The 23,974-nt window shown below is 38.9% G+C and overlaps 1 protein-coding gene across 10 annotated transcripts in view; it reads right to left on the bottom strand.

Moving 5' to 3' along the window:
• Positions 1-23,974, bottom strand: part of PIGN (phosphatidylinositol glycan anchor biosynthesis class N) — a 78,288-nt gene that overhangs the window by 24,500 nt on the left and 29,814 nt on the right. For all 10 annotated transcript variants that reach the window (XR_004969952.1, XM_036322120.1, XM_036322119.1 and 7 more), the window contains 10 exons: positions 19,361-19,439; positions 17,858-18,040; positions 16,746-16,885; positions 12,987-13,086; positions 12,792-12,884; positions 10,791-10,882; positions 9,492-9,600; positions 6,807-6,915; positions 5,112-5,214; positions 206-308 (listed from right to left, as the gene is read on the bottom strand). Coding sequence is in view for 9 of the 10 variants with exons in the window: in XM_036322120.1 (XP_036178013.1) it covers positions 206-308; positions 5,112-5,214; positions 6,807-6,915; positions 9,492-9,600; positions 10,791-10,882; positions 12,792-12,884; positions 12,987-13,086; positions 16,746-16,885; positions 17,858-18,040; positions 19,361-19,439 (1,111 nt within the window). In the remaining variant the exon portion in view is untranslated. The remainder of the gene's footprint in view (positions 1-205; positions 309-5,111; positions 5,215-6,806; positions 6,916-9,491; positions 9,601-10,790; positions 10,883-12,791; positions 12,885-12,986; positions 13,087-16,745; positions 16,886-17,857; positions 18,041-19,360; positions 19,440-23,974) is intronic.

Raw genomic sequence — 23,974 nt, 5'->3', positions numbered from 1 at the left:
TCCTCTATAATGTCTATAAAACAATAATATGTTTTTCTGTTATACGTAAAAAATTTTCTTACAAACTGTTTAACTTAATTACTAATGATTTAAATAGCATAAAATTTTAAGTAGAAAGATTTAATGAAATAACATTGTAACTTCCTTATAGAATAGAGTATTTTAATATTCTCAGATAAATGCAACAATGATTTTGACAATCTACCTTCTGTTTGCAGGAAACACCAGATTGTTGTAGGGTTTCTTGTTCCATATGTATCCAGACAAACATCAAACATGACAACACTAATGGGAAGAGAGCCTCATACCTAAGAGGTGGGTAGGGGTGGGGTGAAAGTGGGAGGGTAGAAATGAAAAGACAAAAACATTAAACAAATTAAAATGCAAATTTATATTGAGAAGTCTTTTTCAAAATTAAAATAATCTTAATATTTCTAAGGCACAATATCATAAAACTTTTAATTTTTCAGAAGAAGTAGAAAAGAAAAGTAACATTTAAATATCAACTCCAACACCATCTGTTTTTGAAATATATTAAATCTTGAGATCATGACATGTTTAAAATAGTAGAGATATTTAAAAATAAATTATAAAGTAAATGACAGATACACACACACACAAAAAGAAAATATACAAAGGTAAAAAGACAATTTCCAAGTTGAATTATTAATACCTGGTATACAGAGAAAAAGAGCAAGACAAATGTTCCAAATTTAAAAAAAAAAAAAAAAAGGCTGCCATATAGGAACATAAAACTCTCAAAAACAACAAAAAAGAGCCAATAAGTACACAAAAGTATGTTTGATCTGATTGATAACTGTTATGGAAATCAAAATAATAGGGAGAAACCATATTCACTTATCATATTTACCCAACATTTAAAAAAGTAATGTTGACAAGAGTGTAATGAAAAAAGAAATAGCATCCTCTCTGTATAGGAATAAAACACTTTTTGGAAGGTAATCTAACACTGTATCAAGAGTCTCAAAAATATTCATATGTTCTAACCCAGTATTTTCATCCAGTGTGTCGCAGCACACTGGTGTTATACAAGAATTTTTAAAACATGCAATCCCAAACTATTTAGTCAGAGGCACTGGCCTCTTTTTCCTTAGATTCTCTGCTCTAAATACCATCCATCACTTCAAGAAATTCCCTGAAAACATAATCAGACACATGCACTACAATACACATATGAAGATGTTTGTTGTGACATTGTTTACTGAAGGGAAAAACAGAAAACAACCTGCCCTCCACAGGTGAGCATGGTACATCTCTAGGCTGGAACACGAGGTGGATAAAGGAGAAGTGTTCATGAGATAACCAGTGATAGAAGCCTTTTCCAATCCTTTTGGGCCTTAGTTTGGGACCTTTGCAATCCCCCAAACCTCTACAACAATACTTATCACACTGTTTTAATCATGTTTCCTTATGTGCCCTCCCTGATAGTTTGTACAACCTTTGTGTCAGTCTCGTCACCCCTGCAGGCCCAGGTCACAAGCTTTTGTTGACTGGAAATTACAAAACAAAATCAAATAAACCAACCCAAACAAAAAACCCCTTTATTTCTCTTTCAACTTTTCCAACTCTTGAACTCTATTTCTTCCATATGGTACCATTTTCTAAACATGAGAAAGCAAAATAAACAATATGCTTTAAATTCTACCACAGATCATAAAACTAAAGCACTGAAGACTGGGCAGAAGGAACACTTGGGTTTGAGGAAGCACACACGATCGTTTGGTATAGAAGACTGAGGATGAAGAGATAACATACACATAAGGAAATATCACTAGTTTAACAAGCACAGAAAGTTATAAAAAGCTACATCATTTCTGACCTGTTAGAATAGCATTTGATATTCTTATTTTAAAATAAAAATACCAAATCTTGGGAAGAATATGATGAAATAGGACCCCTCAAAGGCTGTTGGTGCTATTATAAATTGGCATTGTTCTTAAGTAAAAAGCAAACAAACAACAGTTCATACTTTCTGGCCTACCTATGCTACCGATTTATTTCCTTACAAAAACTATAAACTATGATTACTTTCTTTTGTAAAATGTAGATGAATAAATATTCCTATGGGACTTACTTTCTCTCTCTCTTGCTCTCTCTCTCTCTTTCTTTCTTTCTTTCTTTTTTTTTTTTGTTAATCCTTAACTGAGGATACTTTTCCATTGAAAAAATTTTTTTTTTTAGAGAGAGTGCAAGGGTTGGGGAGAGACATAGAGAGAGAAACAGTGATGTGAGAGAGACACATCAATTGGTTGCCTCCCACATATGCCCCTGGCCGGGGATTGAGCCTGCAACTGCGGTACATGCTCTTCATCAAAATTGAACCCAGGACCCTTCAATCTGTGGGCCGATGCTCTATCCACTGAGCCAAACTGGCTAGGGCTTCATTTCTTTAGATAATCAATATCTTGTATGAAATCTGCATATCTGAATTAATATACTGAAACACCAGTAAAATGTCATCATAGTGCACATAACAAAACCATACTAAATCTGGATCCGCTAGTTAGGTCTCTGCAAATCAAACAGGGCTGAAAGGCATTTAGCTTTCTTTTATAGTGTGCTAAGGGATCATATAAACAAATTTCAGAGGGAAATTTTGACCAACTAAGGAAATTATTTTCAAATACTATAATAGCTTCTATTTGCATAAAAATAATTAAATGTTGATTACAAAATAAATCTTCTTTATTCATAAAATCAAGGATGCATTATAAGTTAGAATTTAGGATTACTGTTACTATCTTTCTTTAAAGTAATAAACTGAATTTTTTAAAATATCCTATAATTCTGACTATTCACTAATATCCATAGAGAACCCTCCAGGTTGCCTTAAATAGTGATGTGAAAAGATGACAATATGGACTGTTTTGCAAAACTGATTTGACACTGAAAATGTTCTAAGTGAAATTATTAGACTGTGCTGCTTCAGGTTACATCTGTGGAATGTTTTTGCAAAGGTAAATGTACTTTCTGATGTTAAAAAAAATATATTTCTTAATACATTCATTAGTAAGGCCACTCTTACTAGGTGTAAGTTTTTACTTTTTAGATTTTCTTAAAATAAATTAAATGTACTTAGGATAATCTGTTTTGGTATCTTTCATGAGTATTAAATTGATGATTTAAAACACTATAATGCTTATCCCTAATGTTAGCTACATGGCTAACTCACTCTACATTATGAAGTACCTTTTCACTCAAAATTCAACTTTAATTATCCTTTCTTAACTTCTAATCCAGCAAACCAGATCTATGTTTAGATTTATTTGCAGTTTTTAATATACTACACATTCCTTTAAATCTGTCTAGTGCTTTAGAACTTGGAGATTCAAAAAAGAAAAGGGCTTATTGATTATGAAGTGACTGCGTAGAATATACACAAGTTCTGGATCCTGTCAAACATTACTTCCTAAGGCAACCTCTGGGTGTAATCTCTTAATGAAAGTTGTGTCACCCCAAAATGGTGGGTTAGAACAGAAATTATTTTATATTCTGATTTTTGTCTAGACAAAAAACTGCATATTCCAATTCACATATACATTTATACATTGGTAGATTCTGATTATAACTAAATTATTTATTTTACTGGAAGCTTGGTGCACAGATTCATGCACATTGAAAGGAAATTAATTAGAAGAAATATTTTAGAGGCCAGGGAGGGACTGTGGGAGGGCTCTAAGGCATCTCCAACCCATCTCGCCCAGTCCTGGTCGGCCAGACCCCAGCAGCAAGCTAACCTACCAGTCGGAGCGTCTTCCCCCTGGTGTCAGTGTGCATCATAGCGACTGGTCAAATAAATGGTTGGATACTTAACACATTAGGCTTTTATATATAGAAGATAATTTCACCAATAAAGGGAAAAAAGATGAAGAGTTTTTAAGGTTTCATTATATCACTCTTGAGTAAGAATATGCTGATAGACTTCAAGCTTTATTTCAGAGTTCAAAGTTCTAAGTCTGAAAGCAAGCCCATCTGAAGATCTTATTAGGTAACTGGTGAAAATGTCTACACTGATTATACATATTACATCTTCATTGCTGTGCCCAGACCTGTTTGTGCAAAGAGAAATGAAAAGATAGGAGGTGTGGGGGCCTTGGTCACAGGAAGTCTAGCACCCAGTGGATCATCTGCTATATGGGGAATAGAAGAACTCCTGGGATCTAGGTCATTTAGGATGTTAGGGTCTACTGTGAGAACATTTCTCTAATTCTGAACTAGGAAACCTAAATTTCCCCCAAAATGAACCCAAGTCTTGGACCCAAAATGCCTTTACAAAATCATCTAATGTGGAAAGAATCCATTGACATCACAATGGTAAATCCCTAGGTTTAGTCTAATTGAAACCAGGTCCTATATTTGGGCCAAACTATGAGTGGTGGTTATTTGATTTGCCTATATTTGACGTTTGTTATAATGTGCACATTTCTCATCCTCATAAGGACTTAAGTACGGATGAAATAAAACTCAAAAGCAAGTGGAGAATTTTTTTCTTCTAAGTAGATGGGAAGATACATGTCACTGTTTTCACTGAGTTCAAGAGAACGCTTCAGGACCTACCACAAATTAGACTGCTAGTATTTCTTTCTTCTGTAAAAAAATTTCAATCTTAAATAAAAATGCATTCTTTAACTTTTGGGAAAATATTCTAAAAGTCTTCTGAATCAAAAGGACTATTTGGACTGTGATATATGTAACAGTAAAAATAAAATATTAAATTCAAAGAAGAATGAATAAATCAAAGCCTAAGTTAAAGTACATGAAAGAAATGCAATCAAAACTAAAATTCTTCTCAGTCATTGTTTGAGACTTAAAACACCTCCATAATCAATCGGAATTTTCTAATACTAAAATAAAACATTTTAGCCACTTCAGGAAATAAACAGAAAGACAATAGGTAATACTATGAAAACAATAAGAAAAAGAAAATTAAAGGTTATGGTTCAAGTCATATACAGTTCTTATTACAGGAAATACAACTTATTCCTCAAGATTTATACAACACTGTTCATTTCTAAGAGGTTAAATGCTCCTAGAGAAATGCCAACATTTAAAACTTGCTACTCTAAATGAAAATTTAAAAAATTTTGTACCCTGTGCTTAGAAGGAGGTAGGCTGACATCGATGAGACGAGTATACTAAACAATCGCTCCAAGAGGTTCCTGGGACTCAGCAGGGGCACCACGAAGGAGGAGGCTGCAATGAAACACAGGGGCGTGTCAGCAAGAGGCACATGACATGTGAGTTTAGAAGCAATAAATAATCTATAATCACATATGACCTTATTGTTTGTGTGACCTTTACAATGAGGCTATATTTGCCCTAATCATTTCAGTGAGAAGTTTGAAATTTTGTATTTCTAATTAAAATTATATCTTGTTTTAACCAACTTTTGGCTCAGATTTTCTCAATTTATAGTCAGCTTCACTCACTGTAATAGTAACCCTTAAATGAATAACTTATGTTCTATAAATAATAAAATATATTATTCAAGATTCAGCAACTCTTCTCCTAATTAGGCATTTCGTGCAAAAGACCACTTACTCCCCCTCCTCCTCCAAGTTTTCCCACTGCAAAATATTCATTGAGAGTTGTAGTGTGCTCCTTCAGAAATTATAGAGAGGTTGGGGGGGGCGGGGGTGAGGACACATTTGTCATTCCTTAACTAATAAAGAATTTAAATATAAAAATAAATAAATAAATAGATAGATAGAGAGATAGATAGACAGATAGATAGATAGATAGAAAGAAATTATAGAGAGGAGAAAGGACTTCACTGTGTATGAGAGAAGTAATCTTTCCCCACAGCATAAGAAAGCAATTACTTCAATGGGAGGACAGATAAAAAGAGAAGGGGAATGGAAATGTGCATAACTTTGTAATCCCTCTAGTTAGGATGGTGATATGCCTGGAGTTCAATACTCTAGAGTATGGAAAGAGATGACCTGCGATAGAACCCTGGCAGAAACACTTATTGTTAACCATGGGGCATGTGAGCAGAATTTCCATCTTTCAAGTAGAGATAAAATAAAAAGTGGTGAGGTTTGAATACAATTCACCTGTAAAACACTCCCTGAGCATAGTGTCTTGGATACAGTAGGTGCTTAATAACTGTTAGCTGCTATTGTTATCACTAGTCAATATGTACTGAGTTCAAAGTCAAGTCAATGCAAAATTTAAGACCATGCAAGTTATATTTATAATACTTTTGGACAAATAGCTTCTAATTTTTTTTCAGATGTGTGGTTCTAATAAGGTTATCATCACCTGATACATATTTTAAGAAGGGAGGATTCTTAAGAGTGCTGAGAGCCTTTTGGTAAATGCAGTAGGAGGGTTAGAGCTAGAAAATCATTTTGAAGCCATCATGACAAAGACTATATCAGGAAAGACTTATGAATGAATGCTAAATCTAGGGAGAAATTTTGATGACAAGGATATTTGATGTTTTCAGAGTGTCAAAGATGCCTTATTATTCATAAGGGAGGGGGAAACCATAAAAGATACTGTTTTTTTCTTCTGGCTGCACTTAGGTTTTTATCAGATATGAATAAATATACAGCCTTATTATCATGTCATAAATAGTCTATCAAGTAATTCTTGTTAATACATGAATGTTCATAAAAGTTCGAATTTTGTCAAATGCCAGCAAGCGATAAAAATAATAGCTGGTTATTATTATTGTCCTGCAACAAAATTATGTCTTTTAGTAATAATATAGATGCAAATTGACCATTTTAAACTATGATGATGTAAAGTTACCTCATGTAGTTTGATTGATCTCTTACCTAATATTATCCAGCTAACCACCTGATTAATAAGAGGAAGTCCTTGTTTCTTAAGTAGGCTATTATGGGTGCTATACACAGCCCACATGGAAAGCACTGTGCTCAGTATCTGAAAACAAATAAAACACACGGAAATAAAGAGAAGGTGGTGAGAGACTAATTTATATAAGAACACTTCACAAAGTGCTTGAACAAGTGGAATCTGGCCAAATTGCTACCGAAATTGGACCAGGTCACCTTCTTGTGGCCAGGGCTGAGTTAGAACTCTTGCACTAAGCAAAGGTCATCCTTGACAAGCATGAGATGAGGCATTTTACACCTGCAAGAGTATTTTGGCATACATTATCACACTCTTTCTACCTAGAAGTGTTCATTATTAACCTTGAAGTTCACCTAAATCATGGAAATGCAGAGGGTGAAGTGCATAGAGTTTAGTGTAGGTGGTTATGTCTCCCACCTCTGGCTCTTACCCATAGTCCTATCCACTTATTCATTCAACACGTACTTGTGGCCTGAGTATTCACTTGTTACTGGGACTATAAGGAGGACAATATTATTCAGGGAATAAACATAAACTAGTTGGTAAACTACAGCTTAGAGGCCTGAGGCCTGTGTTTAGAAATACTATATTATTGGATCACAGTCATTCCCATTCATTTACGTGTTTCCTATAGCTCCCTTTGCACTGCAGAGGTAGAGATGAAAATTTACAACAGACTCTCCATGGCCCTAGAGCCTAAAATCTTTACAATCTGGCTCTTTAGAGAAATGTTTGCTGACCCCTGAACTAGTGGACCAATTGCCACTATAAGAAATTATCAGCTAATTTATGGCTGTGGACAAAGTAAATGCTCTTAGAGATCAGATTAGCATCCTCACCACCAAATCCTAGATCTATATTTAAGTTACTTATATTTTTAGTGAAGGAAGAACAACAAAAGTGTTATCAATGAAGCTATGACACAATCCTAGGATCCTTTCAATTCTAAGACATTTTTTCATTTCAGATACGTAGCTTGGAATCCATGAAAAATATGGCAAACGGTTCAGGAATTGATGCAAATTAGTAAAGTTAATGTAAAGAGGAATTTTGTAACAGATTTACCTTATTCTTAGGAAAGACTTATGAATGGATGCTAAATCTAGGGAGAAATTTTGATGAGAAAGAATTTCTAACAAAGTCTGTTAGAATTTTCACGTGATAGTCTTTGCTCCTCTAGAGTAAGATTCAGAAACATTCACTTCTGCCGAAGTACTCAATATTACTGGTGAATTCCGTCAAATCTGCTACGGCTTTAGAGAAAAGCCAGTCAGTGTACTATTTAAAATGAAAGATACACTCCAATGGTTGACAGGAGCCTCGACAAAATGTTTCTTCTCTTGTTATGTGTTCTCTGTTGTTCTTCAAGAATGATATCTTTGAAGGGTGGCATATATTTTTATTTCAGAGTGTTCTTGGAAATACTTTCCATCATCCCAGCTTTGTTCTGAGTACATTTTTTGAGTAGACTCATATGTTTTTTTGGTCAGTGTTCTAGATGTATATTTTAATTTTTTTATTGTTTAAAAGGAAAAAAATATGGTTTTCACTATCTACAAAAGTGCTTCATTTTACAGAATATTATAATCTCTAATTTTCACAACACTATTAGATATTATCTCTACAGATTAAAAACAGACTAAAGTTCTATTACTGAAAATCACACATGCAGTAAGCAACATAACTGAAAATTAACTCAATTTTGAAACATCAAGTTCATAGTTCTTTATACCACACCAATGCCACCAACCAAGGTGAAGTTTATTTTCTCCTAGGATGTCCACTGAAGCCTTAAATTGTCTATCCTATATAATAATCCTATCTAATAAAAGAGTAATAAGCAAATTGACCATCACTCCAACACACAGGATGGCCGCCCCCATGTGGACACAAGATGGCTGGCACAAGATGGCTGGCTGGGAAGGGCAGTTAGGAGCAACCAGGCCTGAAAGGGAGGGCGGTTGGGGGGGACCAGGCCAGCAGGGAAGGGCAGTTAGGGGCAATCGGGCTGGCAGGGGAGGGAAGTTAAGGGTGACTGGGCCAGCAGGGGAGGGCAGTTCGGGACAAGCAGGCCTGCAGGGGAGCAGTTAGGCGTTGATCAGGCTGGTAGGACAGTGGTTAGGGGGTGATCAGGCTGGCAGGCAGAAGTGGTTAGGGGCAATCAGGCAGGCGAGCGGTTGGGAGCCAGCAGTCCTGGAATGTGAGAGGGATCCCAGATTGAAGAGGGTGCAGGCTGGGCTGAAGGACACACACCACCCCCTGCATGAATTTCATGCACTGGGCCTCTAGTTCTTCATATAGGCATACTCAGAGGCTGCCTTCACTTCAAATGAGGACAACAAAGAATCTCAGTCTAGAGGAGGCCTTTTCAGGTCAACTTTTTGGTCAGTACAGATGCCTCTTATGCCTCCTTAACCTGCTCTCGGGCATCTCTGAGCTGCCTTCTGTTGACCTCTTTGCTATTTCACACCTTTTAGAAAATGTATTTCCATGTGATATCTTACACAGAAAACTCTCTTCTTAGCTGGTAGGTATTGGATAACTTAACCATAATGACATCTTAAGAGCAACAAAATTAAACACAACTGTAAGATACTTCTTGGTATATCATTAGTAATAAGACAGTGTGACAATCTGTAACTAACCTGTAATAGATGTAACAATAGCTTGTCGTTTACAAACCTATCTTTTGTTTTTATGAGAGATGTTACAACAAACAGGGACAGCAGAAGGACCAGCAGGCCAGCACCCATTCTGTTTGAAAACACAATTCACAATTTCAAATTTTCTTAAGATGCTGACTGAACACAGAGCATATGAAAATGTTAGACATTCTAGTGGTTCTCAACCTTCCTAATGCCGCGACCCTTTAATACAGTTCCTCATGTTGTGGTGACCCCCAACCATAAACTTATTTTCGTTGCTACCTCATAACTGTAATTTTGCTACTGATATGAATTGTAGTGTAAATATCTGATAGGCAGGATGTATTTTCATTTTTCTCGACGCATAGGTTGAGAACCACTGTATGGAGAACGTCTGAGTCATTTGGTTTAATCAAGATAAAGTAGCAAAATAGATACACATACTTTAAAATTAACACATACTTAAAAATATTGTTTAGTTAACTTTCCCTCAATTAAAAAAGACATACTCTCATCTATTAAAGATTAGGTTAAAATGCTAAAAATATTATTTATACAGAGTTCTAAAGAAAGTAACAATGATGATTACATAATTAGAAAAGAGAGGAAATGTTGCATAAAATAATGATTATTTAGCTTGTCAAGCACATTCATAAATACACACACACACAGCCAATAGATTACTTGATACTAATTTAAAAGTAAAGTTAAAAGCAAAGGTAACCAATTATTTCATGGATTTATTTAGGACATATTGAAAATAAATATAATAGTAGCATGGAGAATTCCAGAAAGGTATATAGAATTTTCTAACAGTCAAAGTGATTAAAATGAGAAAGTTATCAAAGTATATCTTCTTTTCATGGAGATCTGTACATTCAGATTAGAATAGGAATTTAATTTTTTTAAGACTTAAAGTGTGGACATGCTCACAGGCAAAGACAGAGATGACATCAATGGCTTTTAAACCTTTTTGTTTTGGCAAGAGAAGACTTTTTCATTGAAAGCTTTTCCAGACTCTCCAGTATACAAAGATACAGAAAGCTTCTGGACTTTTTGGGGGTGGGATGGAAATGGGGGGAGTGGTATTTTAAGTTATCACTGTTTGGTACAATGTCATTCTTGTGAAGGCCCAAAGGCAGCCCAGGGAGCTTTAATGACTCCTAGAGTCATTAATATTTTAACATCTAGTTTGTTTGTCTAATTTTAAACTTATGATCAAGATTAGGTTCATATTTCATAGTGTTAAGAAAAATAATTGTATTGGAAAGAAAATAAGTTAAAAAATATTGTTCATACACTAGAAAGATATCTGGCTTTCGTCCTACAACAGGCATCAGTGGGAACACTGCCAGGAGCAAACAGAAGAAAATCCAACTCAGTGAGACGCTCTAAAACAAATTAAAAAAAGTTATTTTTAGGCAAATATGGTAGAGAAAAGAGTCTTCAATATTTCACAGACTATATGGCTGTGAATCAAAGAGAAAATTCAAAGCCTTATATCTGTTTACAAAGTAATGGAGGTACTGTCTGTAAAGTTTCAGTTATGCAATAGGTAGTATATAGGTATAATATGAGTATCCTATCGAATAATAGACAAACATGGTAATTGACCACACCTTCGCTATGCCTCCCATTGGCTAATCAGCATGATATTCAAATTAACCACCAACAAAGATGGCGGCTAATTTGCATATACCGGCTGGGAGCGAAGACTAAAGACACTGTAGAAGGAAGCCAAGTAACGGAGCTGAGGTAGCGGAGATGGGTGGGGTAGGAGCTGCAGAGATGGGCGGGGTAGGAGTAGGAGCCGCAGAGATGGGCAGGGTAGGAGCCACAGAGAAGGGCGGGGTAGGAGCCGCAGAGACGGGAGCAAAGCCCTATTCTTGCAGGAATCCTCCTGCAAGGGACCTCTAGTTATCTCACAATTTTCATAATAAGCTGGGAGATAGGTTATATTATTCACAGAGTTTCAGATAGGAAACTGACCTCAGAAATGTTAAAGTATAAGTAGTATCAACCTATGATTAGTAAATGAAACAGACAGGACTTTAACCTGGGCCTGAAATTTCAAGGGAAATGCTTCCTTCAACTTACATTATACTGTATATTGATTATATCTGTAAGCAATTTGGACAGCAATCATAATCAAATGATTGAGCCCAGGAGGGAAATGAGCAAAAACACCTTTGTAATTAGATTATGACAAAAATGATCAAGAATCCCATTGAGGAATTTTACTAGTTCTTAGAGGCTGGAAAGAAGATATTTCTATCTTCTTACTACCTCCATCAAAAAGTAGCAAAATGGCCCTCACTGGTTTGGCTCAGTGGATAGAGCAGGCTGAAGGGTCCCGGGTTCCATTCCGGTCAAGGGCACATGCCTGAGCGGTGGGCTTGATCCCCAGTAGGGGGCGTGCAGGAGACAGCCAATCAATGATTCTCTCTCATCATTGATGTATCTATCTCTCTCTCCCTCTCCCTTCCTCTCTGAAATCAATAAAAATATATACAGTATATATAAAAGTATCATTTTAGCCATTTGGTTTGGCTCAGTGGATAGAGCGTCAGCCTATGGACCAAAAGGTCCTGGGTTCCAATCTGGTCAAGAGCATGTACCTAGGTTGCAGGCTCCTCCCTGGCCCAGGCCCTGTGTTTCTCTCAGGTTGATATTTATACCTTTTCCTCTCTCTTCCACTCTCTCTCTCTCTAAAAAAAAAAAAAAAAAAAAAAAAAAAAAAAAAATCAATGGAAAAATACCCTCGGGTGAGGATTACAAAAAAAAAAAGTATCAAAATGGAAATGAGCATATTTCTTGTAGAAGCACATTGTAATTCTCTATCTAGTTGAAGGAAGAAACTTAGGAATAATTATATTTTAAAATAATCCATCATGAACATATGCTTCTCCAGAAAAGAATGGAGGTGGCACAGGGCTGGGAGGGAGGTGACAGCTGTGATCTGAGTTTAGAGAGCGATCCTCTAGCCGCTGCTCCGGGCAGTTCCTTGGCTGCTCCATCATTCAGATACTTGGGGCTAAAGCAATCTAGCAAGCACTTCAGAGAAGGACACAGCTCCTCTGCTTGAGTATTTCAGTCATCATATGACAGGCTCATTTTGATATGAAAATCTATGCAATCACTGAAACCTTAAAGCAACCTCCATCCTCCAGTCAAAAGGACCAGACTTTTCATGTAGAAACATGTTCCACCCTTTTCTTTAAAAATGAACAGTTCCCCAAGTTAAACACATGTCAAACCCAGTAACTACTAACGGTCCAGTGTCAAAAAGAGTACGTATACCTTTGCTCGCGTCCACAGCTGAGTGGTAAATGGCCAACCCGCAAATACAGTAAGTCCAGCAGTAAGCATATAGCGGTAGAAAAAACTGAGAACCTAGTAACACGTTCCAAAGAAGAAATAAAAAGTGAGGTCATTTTAAAGCAGTTACATAAATGTGAAAGAGATGACTATGCTGTAATGTGGTAAATTACTTACTAATACTTCAATTCCCAAGGCAAGTGCTAACAGGTATCCAACAAAATGACGTGAGGGGAAGGTCAACAGTGATGTGACAAGGTCTTGAATAACTTGGTATCTGTTTAGCAAGATTTTTTATAGAAAGATTATCTATATTGAATTGAAAATTTGGCCATGTTTAGTAAAAAATAAAAACTTTGTACAAAGCTATAAATCATGAAATATGTAATTCACAAATTATTTTAAAATGAAGAGAATATCTAATAGATTTGTTTCAATGGCTTTACTGACCTAAATCTTTTTTTGAAACCTAGAAGTATTTCAGTAAAAATTGTAATTTCTGGATTAATTTGATAATGATCACAAAAAATTGCTTGTTTTAAAAAATATTGATGACAATAAATGAGTCTTATTTGATCATAGTTTAACCATACCCACCTATCATAATAAAAGCATAAAATGCTAATTAGACTGGACAGCCGAACGACCTTCTGAGTGTCCTTCCAGACGACCTTCCAGACAAAGCCAGGGCTGCAAGGGCCAAGGCAAGCCGCCGCAGCTGCGAGGGCCGAGCCCCTTGCACGAATTTTGTGCATTGGGCCTCTAGACCAATGGTCGGCAAACTGCGGCTCGGCAAACTGCGGCTTGTGAGCCACATGTGGCTCTTTGGCCCCTTGAGTATGGCTCTTCCACAAAATACCAACTTCTGCGCATGGGCCACGAAGTTTCAATCGCACTGTATGTGTGCACCCACATGTGGTATTTTATGGAAGAGCCACACTGAAGGGGCCAAGAGCCACATGTGGCTTACAAGCTGCAGTTTGCCGACCATGGCTCTAGACCAGGGGTGGGCAAACTTTTTGACTCGAGGGCCACAATGGGTTCTTAAACTGGACTCAGAAGAAGGAGCTGCGGCTGTGTTTCCCGATGTTGCCATGTTAACACTGCTGCTGGTGAAGGAGCGGAGGGGAGAGCAAGAGAACCCTCCGCTCTTTCGGCTCCGCGGGCCGGATAGAACAGCCAAACGGGCCGGATCCGGCCCGCGTGCCATAGTTTGCCCACGGCTGCTCTAGACTATTATAAAGCCTAAACGACCATTATAAAGCCTAAACGACCATTATGGTGGAACGACCAGAATGACCGGTTGCTATGATGCGCACTGACCACCAGGGGGCAGACGCTCAATGCAGGAGCTGCCCCCTGTTGGTCAGTGCACTCCCACAGGGGGAGTGCCTCTCAGCTAGAAGCCGGGTTCACGGCTGGCGAGCGCAGCGGTGGTGGCGGGAGCCTCTCCCGCCTCCATGGCAGTGCTAAGGAGCAGCGAGCAGGTGGGTAGTAAAGAGCAAGGGATCCCAGATTGCAAGAGGAATGTCCGCCTGCCAGGTTAGGCCCCAGCGGGATCGGGCCTAAGCCAGCAGGTGGACATCCCCTGAGGGGTCCTGGACTGAGAGAGGGTGCAGGCCCGGCTGAGGGGACCCCCATCCCCTCAAGTGCATGGATTTTGTGCACTGGGCCTCTAGTGTTTATATAATTACAGATATAATATCAGAAATAAAATACAATGAACCCAAGTGAATAAAAACTGGAAAATAATTTTTAATTCACTAAGGTTAATCTTATTTTGAAATCTCAACTGTCTTAATGAAATAAAGGTAGGTTTTTCTTATCTAGTTAGAGTAAATCTTAATTGTACTTTTTACTGAGCTAAATAACCTTTTCCAAACCCATTTTAAGATGTCACTAATTATATAGTAATTATAATTAAACATTATTTCATAGCCATTTAAAATGTATTACATACTTGAGTACTTTTTGATATTTAATTATTGGAAATTTTTTTTAGCATTTGTAGTGATTAAGTAAGTAATTACAAAATGTCAGTATCACTTGATTTATGACCTTTTTGCTGATTTAAAACAAGGGCTACATAATGTTATCAAAACTATTAAGATGCCAAGTAGGAAAAAAAAGCTAACACCAGGCAAAAGAAGAATGTTTCTTTTGTTCATAACAGTGAATAAGCACAGAGAGACAAGAGATGATTTTATAAAATCATCTGGAAGATTTTTTTTTAGTATCATTTACTCTTTAAAAATTTTTAGAACAAAAGGTTTTACCCTTGCAAAACCCCTTGGGGTTTGGGAGTAGAACAGAATTTTCTGCAAGGTTAAAACCTTTCATTCTAAAAATTTTAAGAGTAAATGACACTAGAAAAAAAATCTGAGTTACATATGTATATCCAGCAACCACATTTCTTTCAAATGAAGTAGTAACAGTATATTCTTTTGTCAGTGTCATTTTGCCTTATATTTTAAAATGTTGACATTTTAAACTTAATTTTTATTGACTATTGACTTAAGATAGAGAAAGGGAGAGGGAGAGAGAAACATCCATTGGTTGCCCCCTGTACATGCCTCCGACTGGGGATAAAATGCTCATCCTGGGTATGTGCCCATATGGGAAACAAACCCGAGACCCTTCAGTGCACAGGACTAACTCCAACCAACTGAGCCACACTGGCCAGGGCTAATTTTTATATTTTCAACATTTTAATATTTTTAATACTAAATGTTTTTAAAGGATGGAAGAGGTGGTCAAAGCTGGAGTTAACAAAAATTAGAACAAGAATACACATTGTGTCAGGACAGACATGCTGGCTAACCCTGAAAATACTCTTATTCTGGGCTCTCATTCCCTGCTCGGCTTGTGGGGTCTAATTTGCTCTCAGGATGCTTAGATGCCTGATACTAAGTTTAAATTCTAGGTTATTGTGCATATATAGATGTCAACAAACTCTGAGGCCTGTGAACATAAACCAGACTAATGTATTAGTGGTTTTATTTTAAAGGACTTGAAACTTGCCTGAGCTCTGATGTTTTCTACAATGTAAGAACCCATTTAAGTGCAACTTGTGAGGAGGCATTTTAGAGCCACAGCATATGTGAATAATATCCACTAATCTTGTATGCACACTTTAATAGATTTTATTTAACTACAAAGTTTCATTGATCCAGGTTTACTTGATAGCTAAGAAAGGAAGGGCAAAATGCATGGGAAAAAGTGCAAATTTTTTTTATGAAACATGAAGAGACACTAGAAATTGAGATATACAAGCCAAGTTCAAAGTATGGGTTACTCCAGGCATAGCACAGTCAACATAGTACAGTCATTTTATTTTTACTCCATATTTTTTTCATAAAAGATACACAAAGAAGGCAACAAGGACAATGCTTCCCTAAGGCAATAAAGATGAAGTAAAAAGAAAGAAAAGGAAGGAAGGAAGGAAGGAAGGAAGGAAGGGAGGGAGGGAGGGAGGGAGGGAGGGAGGGAGGGAGGGAGGGAGGGAGGGAGGGAGGAAGGAAGGAAGGAAGGAAGGAAGGAAGGAAGGAAGGAAGGAAGGAAGGAAGGAAGGAAGGAAGGAAGCCCTAGCCAGGTAGCTCAGTTGGTTGGAACATTGTCCCAACACGCCAAGGTTGTAGGTTCAATCCCTGATCAGAGCACATAAAAGAATCAACCAACGAATGTATAAATAAGTGGAACAACAACACGATATTTCTCTCTCCTCCCTTCCTCTCTAAAATTAATTTTTTTAAAAGGTAAAACAAAAAGGATACTTATACGCAACATTTATGCTGTCATAAATGAAGTGAGAGGGTTTGGAGATTTGAGAGTATTATAAATATGGTTGATGACTATGCTACAGAAATCTAATGCATTTTAAATACAGATTTATCTGACAGTGAAGTGAAAAACAAGACAGCAAGATATGTTACTTACTCTCTTAGAACCGCATACCATATAGGCACTGGCAACAAGCAATACACATAATAAGTCCAGGGACAGGCTTGAATCAGCAGAAAAAATGCCATTAAAATGCCAATAGTCACAAAACTACACAGCAGGAGATGACTTGGTTTCTGAAAATCAAACAAAACATTGAAATACTTCCAAACTCATGCTAACTGATTGATAGTTTTTAAAGAGATTTTATAAAGTGAAGAAAATGTATTTCTTTCAATGGTTCCACAACTAGATGATTAATCTAAGAAATGCATTTTTCTGTCCTTGGAGAAGCCCAGTACAGAAGAAAAAGCTGGATAGCATGGAATGGGTGCAATAAGGAATTCTCAATTTAAAAGTGACTATGTTCCTAATGTTTGTTTGCAAATAAGTCGCTCAGAACTCAGACATATTTCTCCTTACTAATAATTTAATAAATGCTGACTGAGTTCTGTGACTAGCTCATAAAAGCCCATTTAATCCACAATAAACTGTGGGACCTAATCTTTATTTGGAACAATGCTCCTATCTATTCAAATTCCAACTTGACATGCTGTTCACGCTTCTCTCTCCATTGCCCATCCACAGTGGGTTCATTCAGTCATTTCTTCATTCCAACCACCTGCCAAACAAGGAGTTCCTCAATGTAAAGTCACCATGGATGGCCCATGGGTGTTATCACTTGCTCACTGTATGACTATGAGTATGAGCAAAGTACAAAACTTTTCCGAGACTTAATTTCACTCCATCTATAAAATGGAAACAATAATTCCATATCTACTTATCAAGGTTGGTAATGCTTAAATAAGATTGTGTAAAGAGCTTAACAAAATGCCCAGTTTGTCAACTCAATCCCCAGTGTGGGCACATGAAAGAGGCAGCCGGTCAATGATTCTCTCTCATCATTGACGTTTCTATCTCTCTCTCCCTCTCCCTTCCTCTTTGAAATCAATTAAAATATATTTAAAAAATAAATAAAAGACAAGAGTTAGCTTAGTACAACTTGCACAATGTATGAACTCATTATAGTTGCATTTATTCAGTTTCTTTGTTCAGTCTTTGTGATTTTACACCAACATCTAAATTGTCATGATATTTTCTAAACATACCTTAACTTCTTTACTAACACCTCTGGTAAGGCTGGAATGAGATTTGATAATCAACAAAGAAGCATAAGATGCCCATCCCACAAAACCAAGCAGAACATTGATGCCCAAAAAGAATCTGTCGTAAGTGTGATAATAGGTCAATCCTTCCAATGAGAGATGAATCAGCTCCATGCAAAGGAAGACCTAGGGAGAGAGAAAAATGTAACTTGCCACATAGGATGAATATAAAACCTAAGTTTCAAAGGAAGAAAAATTACTAAAATCAGAGTAACTATAGACAATCAAAAATAGATTTTAATTGTTCAAGGATCTTCTTGCAAAGTACAAGAAAAATTCTTGAATAAAATGAATTTTTAAACATTGATAAGAAAGTGCACCTGTAGAGATTTAAAATGTTTCATTTTGTAGAAATTATTTTTAGGTGACAGATTAAAGAAATAAAGGCTCTCTAATATAGGTCCCAAATAATGAACATGCCCACTTGCATATTATTTTTTATTTTCTCATATTAGATGACCAAAATCAGTCATAAAACATCATTAAAATAAGATGAATATTTCAGAGGAGAAAAATAAGCACTAGATATGCATGGTATTACATAGGCAACTTTAGAAACTGAAAATAGAATTCTTTCCTACTTTAAAACTATATGACCATTTAACAAAGAGAAAATTAATGAAAAGCATAGTGTGGTAGGAGCTGGGAGAAGTCAGAGCTTCTATATGAATCAGTAGACTTCTGATAATGTGTTGATAATTCTAAATGTACAAATATATGACATTCTAAAATGCTATGCATAAGTAAGGTGACAGAAACTTGGATTATACGTTTTCATTATAGAAAATAGCAACTGTTCATTTCCAATGCTAACCCCAAAACATCTACCCATAACTCCATCTGCAATAAGAGAAGTATGTCCAGGGCTAAAGCTGCTACTTAAGAAAGCCAGCCCTTCCTTGAGGGTTCAGGAAAGCTCCCTGGCCTGCCCACCTTGCTCTCCATTGCCACATTGTGCCCTTCTCCACACCCAAAATGGTGATTAGCTATTTATATATACACTAGAGGCCCAGTACACGAATTCATGCACCGGTGGGGTCCCTCATCCTGGCCTGAGCCCTCTTGCAATCTGGGACCCTTCAGGGGATATTGGACTGCCAGTTTCAACATCCCCTGAGGGATGTAGTAGTGCGTGAAGCGGCAGATGGCCGGGGAGGAGCCCGAGCCCGAGCCCGGGCCGGGCCAGGCGCTACACCACTCCTGCTCAGTAGCGCTGCTGCAGAGGCAGGAAAGGCTTGTGCTGCTGCAGCTGCACTTGCCAGCCCTGAGCCCGGCATTTGGTGCCCATTGGTCAGCTGAGTGGTGCTCCCGCTGTGGGAGCACACTGACTATAAGGGGGCAGCTCCCACATTGAGCATGTGCCCCCTGGTGGTCAGTGTGCATCATAGCGACTGGTCTTTTGGTCATTCAGGCTTTTATATATATATAGAAGGCCTGCATACTTACTGCTTCATCATAATTTTCCTGTTTTATATAAGATCTTGCTTTCCTTAAAATGTCAAGCTGTTTAGAATCAGAAAGCAACCTGCAAGAGAAAAAAAAAAAAAGGTTAGGTTTAAAATGTTTCTTCATTTCAATTATATTTTTTCTTTTTCTTTTCATTTCTTGCTTAGATAAAAATTAAAGGATGGTGAAAATTGAGAAAATAAAAAAAAGAAAGGAAGACATTAACGTTGAGCTAAATTGTATTATTACAGGTAATCAGAATTCCTCCAAGAAATAGCTTATAGTTAAATTTGGTTTTCAATTGCCAAACTACACTTATAACAGTCAGATAATACATCATTTTGAAGAAGTGTAATATTCCAGCTAACAAAGAAATTCTGACTAAATGTGTGTAATTAATGGCACAGCAATTTGAGTCCCAACACTCAGACCCTCAAGTGCTCAGCCTCCCACTGCTCAGCCCCCCAGTGCTCATGGCAGAAACAACAGACTAGGCAGAGCCATCCTGGTGCTTTGTGCCTGAGTCAAACAGCCTAAGAACTGCCTATCAAAAAGCCCCAGGCACAGCCTAACCAACAATCGAATTTAGTAAACACTTTGAACCTATTTGCCATTCTTTTCCTATACCATATATCTTTTTGTTCCCCCTATCTTTTATTTCTCTTTCTATCATTTCCCTGTCCTTATTTTACCACAAGAGAAATACTGCTAATACTGCACAAACTGAGAAAATCTATAGCTAAAGACATTAAGTTTATGGAATGTAGAAACTGAGGAAATATAATTAGAACTCAATTACCTTACTGAAATAAATATATTTAAACACAAAATTGAACATATAGTGCTTAACTATATCTCCTATACTCCTAAACTGAATACTTTCACATTTAACCCTTTGCGGTCGTATTAAATTTGGACATGGGTGTCGTACTGGTCGGAATTAATTTCCATTGAAAGAGCAGTGATACATAACATGCAAGATTATGAAGGATAAACAAGACTTATTAATTCTTTTTTGGAACTATGTCACTACTAGTAGAATCACTACAAACGTTATCACTTTCTACGTCAGAGTCAGTATTCAAGGTGCCAAAATAAAACTCTTCATCGTTACTTTCAGATTCACAGTACACTTCTTTCAGTAACTTTCTTTTTGCCATTTTGGAGTATTATTTTGAAATATCTTAACAAGCGAGAATGCCTAATAACAGTTAAACATAATTTGTAAAGCTTTATTTGAAATTCTGCGAAGTATCTCCGAAGCTTGTCGATTTCTTCACTCTCAAAAGGCGACTGGCTCGCCACGGTGTTTTGCATGGCGAGTGTGGAACGACCGCGTTTGTTTATATTGAGTTTCGATATCTCCGATTTGTCAGGGCAATGTTTTGGTTCGTGACAAGGTCGCTTAGACACAAGAGCTTTCAGAGAAATTATGAACTGATACATGAATGAATAGAGTTAAGATTCATACGGTTCCTTGCTGTGATGGCTGAGAGCAGACATACGACCGGAACGGTAAAAAAGCTTTGGTGGCTGAGAGTAGACAAACGACCGCAAAGGGCTAAGAAGTGCAAACAAAGTTATTTAAAGACATATCAGGTTAGATCATAAAACTGATATTTTTCTACTAGTGGCCCAGCGCACAAGTTTGTGCACACTGAAAGGAAATTAATTAGAAGAAATATTTTAATATCGCTATTTGCCCTTTCTCTGTAATAGAAGTGTCAACCAAATTCACAATCAACAATGACAGATTGAAACACATGTGTGCGATTGGCGCCAGCAAGAGCTTTATATGTATTGCACATGCGCAAATCAACTTAGCCTCTTATATAGAATAAACTTGCTTAATTAGACCTGCTTTCTGATTTAGCTAAGATTTTTCCACCCCAGTGAAGCAGCCCAACTTCTCTTTCAGGTAATTGTCAGCAACACAGCAGTAAATATCAACACAAAGCAGATTATTATTGTAGATCACACAGGGAGAACAAAGGGTAAAATATTTAACTGCAGTAGTGTTTAACTATTTGAGCAGTGAGAAAACCTGAAGTCATTTTCAAGGTCCACCATTTCTTACTTCTTTTCAGTCGGGTCAAGTTTATAAGCTTTCTAAATCCGTTTTCCAGAAAATGAAAAGAAAATAGGATTCCACCGAGTCTCCCATCTACCTGCTCCAGGACTTCTGTGGGGATCAAATGAGATGAGGCATGGGAAAACACTTCACAGAGATTTGGTTAAAGTATGAAATGTTTGCACCTGGCTTTAAAGAAAGTGGTGTTCCTGGACTGAAGAAACTCCAAGAAGGCTAGTCACTAGAGAAAGGGAGCTGGGCATTGCTACGTGACGTCATTACCTGGCACCCAAAGTCACCGTTTTCAGGCTGGGCTAGGCTGTGGGCCGCATTTTGCACCATGGGGTCTCGGCAGCATCAGCTGCGATTTGGTGGCTGTTGCTCTGGGGTGGTGGCAGGGCCTCTGTCCCACTTGGGAGAAGCCGAGTGTTGTTTTGTGGGCGCCAGGTCTGTTGTGCCATTTCTCTGTAAATGGCCAGTGCACATCACCGCAGCTCCTGCGTTGAGCATCTGCCCCCCTGGTGGTCAGTGTGCATTATAGCAACTGGTCGGACAGTTAGACACTTAGCATATTAGCCTTTTATATATATACTAGGGGCCTGGTGCACGAAATTCATGCATTGGGTGTGTGTGGGGGGGAGTGTCCCTCAGCCAAGCCTGCCCCCTCTCACATACTGGGAGCCCTCAGGCATTGACCCCCATCACCCTCCAATCGCAGGATCGGCCCCTTGCCCAGGCCTGACGCCTCTGACAGAGGTGTCAGGCCTGGGCAGGGGACCCTCATTTCCCCCCATCACTGGTTCTGCCCCCAGCCCAGGCCTGATGCCTCTGGCCCAGGCATCAGGCCTGGGCAGGGAACCCCCAGACCCCTCCGATTGCTGGCTCTGCCCCTTGCCCAGGCCTGATGCCTCGGCCAGAGGCGTAGACCCCCATCACCCTCCGATCGCCTGATCAGCCCCTTGCCCAGGCCTGACACCTCCGCCAGAGGTGTCAGGCTTGGACAGGGGACCCCCATCTCCCCCGATCACTGGCTCTGACCCCCGCCCAGGCCTGAGGCCTCTGGCCCAGGAATCATGCCTGGGCAGGGGACCCCCATCTCTCTCTGATCGCTTGCTCAACCCCCCGCCCAAGCCTGATGCCTCTGACCCAGGCTTCAGGCCTGGGCAAGGGGACCATCATATCCCTCCAATCCCCGGCTCCGCCCCCCGCCCAGGCCTGATGCCTCGGCCAGAGGAGTTGACCCTCATCACCCTCCGATCATCAATCACCGGATCGGCCCCTTGACCAGGCCTGAGGCCTCCGGCAGAGGTGTCAGGCCTGGGCAGGGGACCCCCAGCTCCCCGCGGTTGCAGGCTCCGCCCCTGCCCAGGCCTAACGCCTCTGGCCTAGGCGTCCGGCCCGGGCAGCGGGGACCCGCAGTGGCAGCGGGGGGTGCCACGATCGTGCGAGCTCCGCCCCTGCCCCTGCATGACGCCTCTGGCTGAGGCGTCCGGCTCAGGCAGCGAGGAGCCGCAGCTGCAGTGGCCCCACGATTGTGGGCTCCGCTTTAGGCCCAGGCAAGGGACCCCTAGCTCCCGGGACTGCCAGCTTCGACCATGCCCAGCTCCCATCGCTGGCTCCATCCCTACTTCCTGCTATCACTGGCCAGGGCAGCAAAGGCACCTGATTCTCCGATCATGGCTGGGGGGCAGGGCAAAGGCGGCCCCAGGGCCGTCTTTGCCCTGCCCCCCACCTCTTAGCTCCCCCCTGGGTTTCCGATCACTGTCAGTGGCAGGGGGCTTCTTCCTGCTTTCCCTTTCGCCTCCCTGCATTGTGCCTACATATGCAAATTAGCCGCCATCTTTGTTGGCAGTTAACTGCCATCTCAGTTGGCAGTTAATTTGCATATAGCCCTGATTAGCCAATGAAAAGGGTAGCACTGTACGCCAATTACCATTTTTCTCTTTTATTAGTGTAGATTATTAGTGTAGATAGATTTCAATAGCTGCTAAATTAAATATTGGCACTTTCATATGGTGTGCCACAATATGATCACGTATCTTCCTTCTATTTGGTTCTGGGAGTCTCTGAAGAGATAAGACTGAAACTTATAGGAAGCAAAGTTATTGATTTGGGTGGGGTCACAGACTTCTTTCAGAATCTGAAACTCTGCCTAGAAAATGCATATAATCTGAAATCATACATATAACTTCTGAAAATTCATAAACCCCAGCTCATTTACAAACCCTCTAGAGATCTCTAGAAACTTGTGCCTACACCCAGGCTCCCAGCGCTTTCCACTTAGGGGAACCCCACTGCTGTTTCAGACACCAGGAAAATTCACTGCCCCTGGACTCACTGGAATTTGGAGGAAAAAGGTACCAGGAAGCAGGAACACATGAAAGAAAAGTTACTTCAAAATGTTGCCACGACCTAGTTCTCTGTCATTCAGAAATATTTGGGATATTTTCCTAAAAGTTTTAGAAATGTAATTACTGGGTCAGGGGGCATATGCACTCTTTGAAGGCGCCATCTAAGTTGAATTTTCCAAATTCTGATAAAAC

This window comes from Myotis myotis, unplaced genomic scaffold, assembly GCF_014108235.1.
Source record: "Myotis myotis isolate mMyoMyo1 unplaced genomic scaffold, mMyoMyo1.p scaffold_m19_p_9, whole genome shotgun sequence".
NCBI classification, from domain to species: Eukaryota; Metazoa; Chordata; class Mammalia; order Chiroptera; family Vespertilionidae; genus Myotis; species Myotis myotis.
Note: the sequence above shows the minus strand (reverse complement) of the source record. Positions and strands in the feature narration are given on the sequence as shown.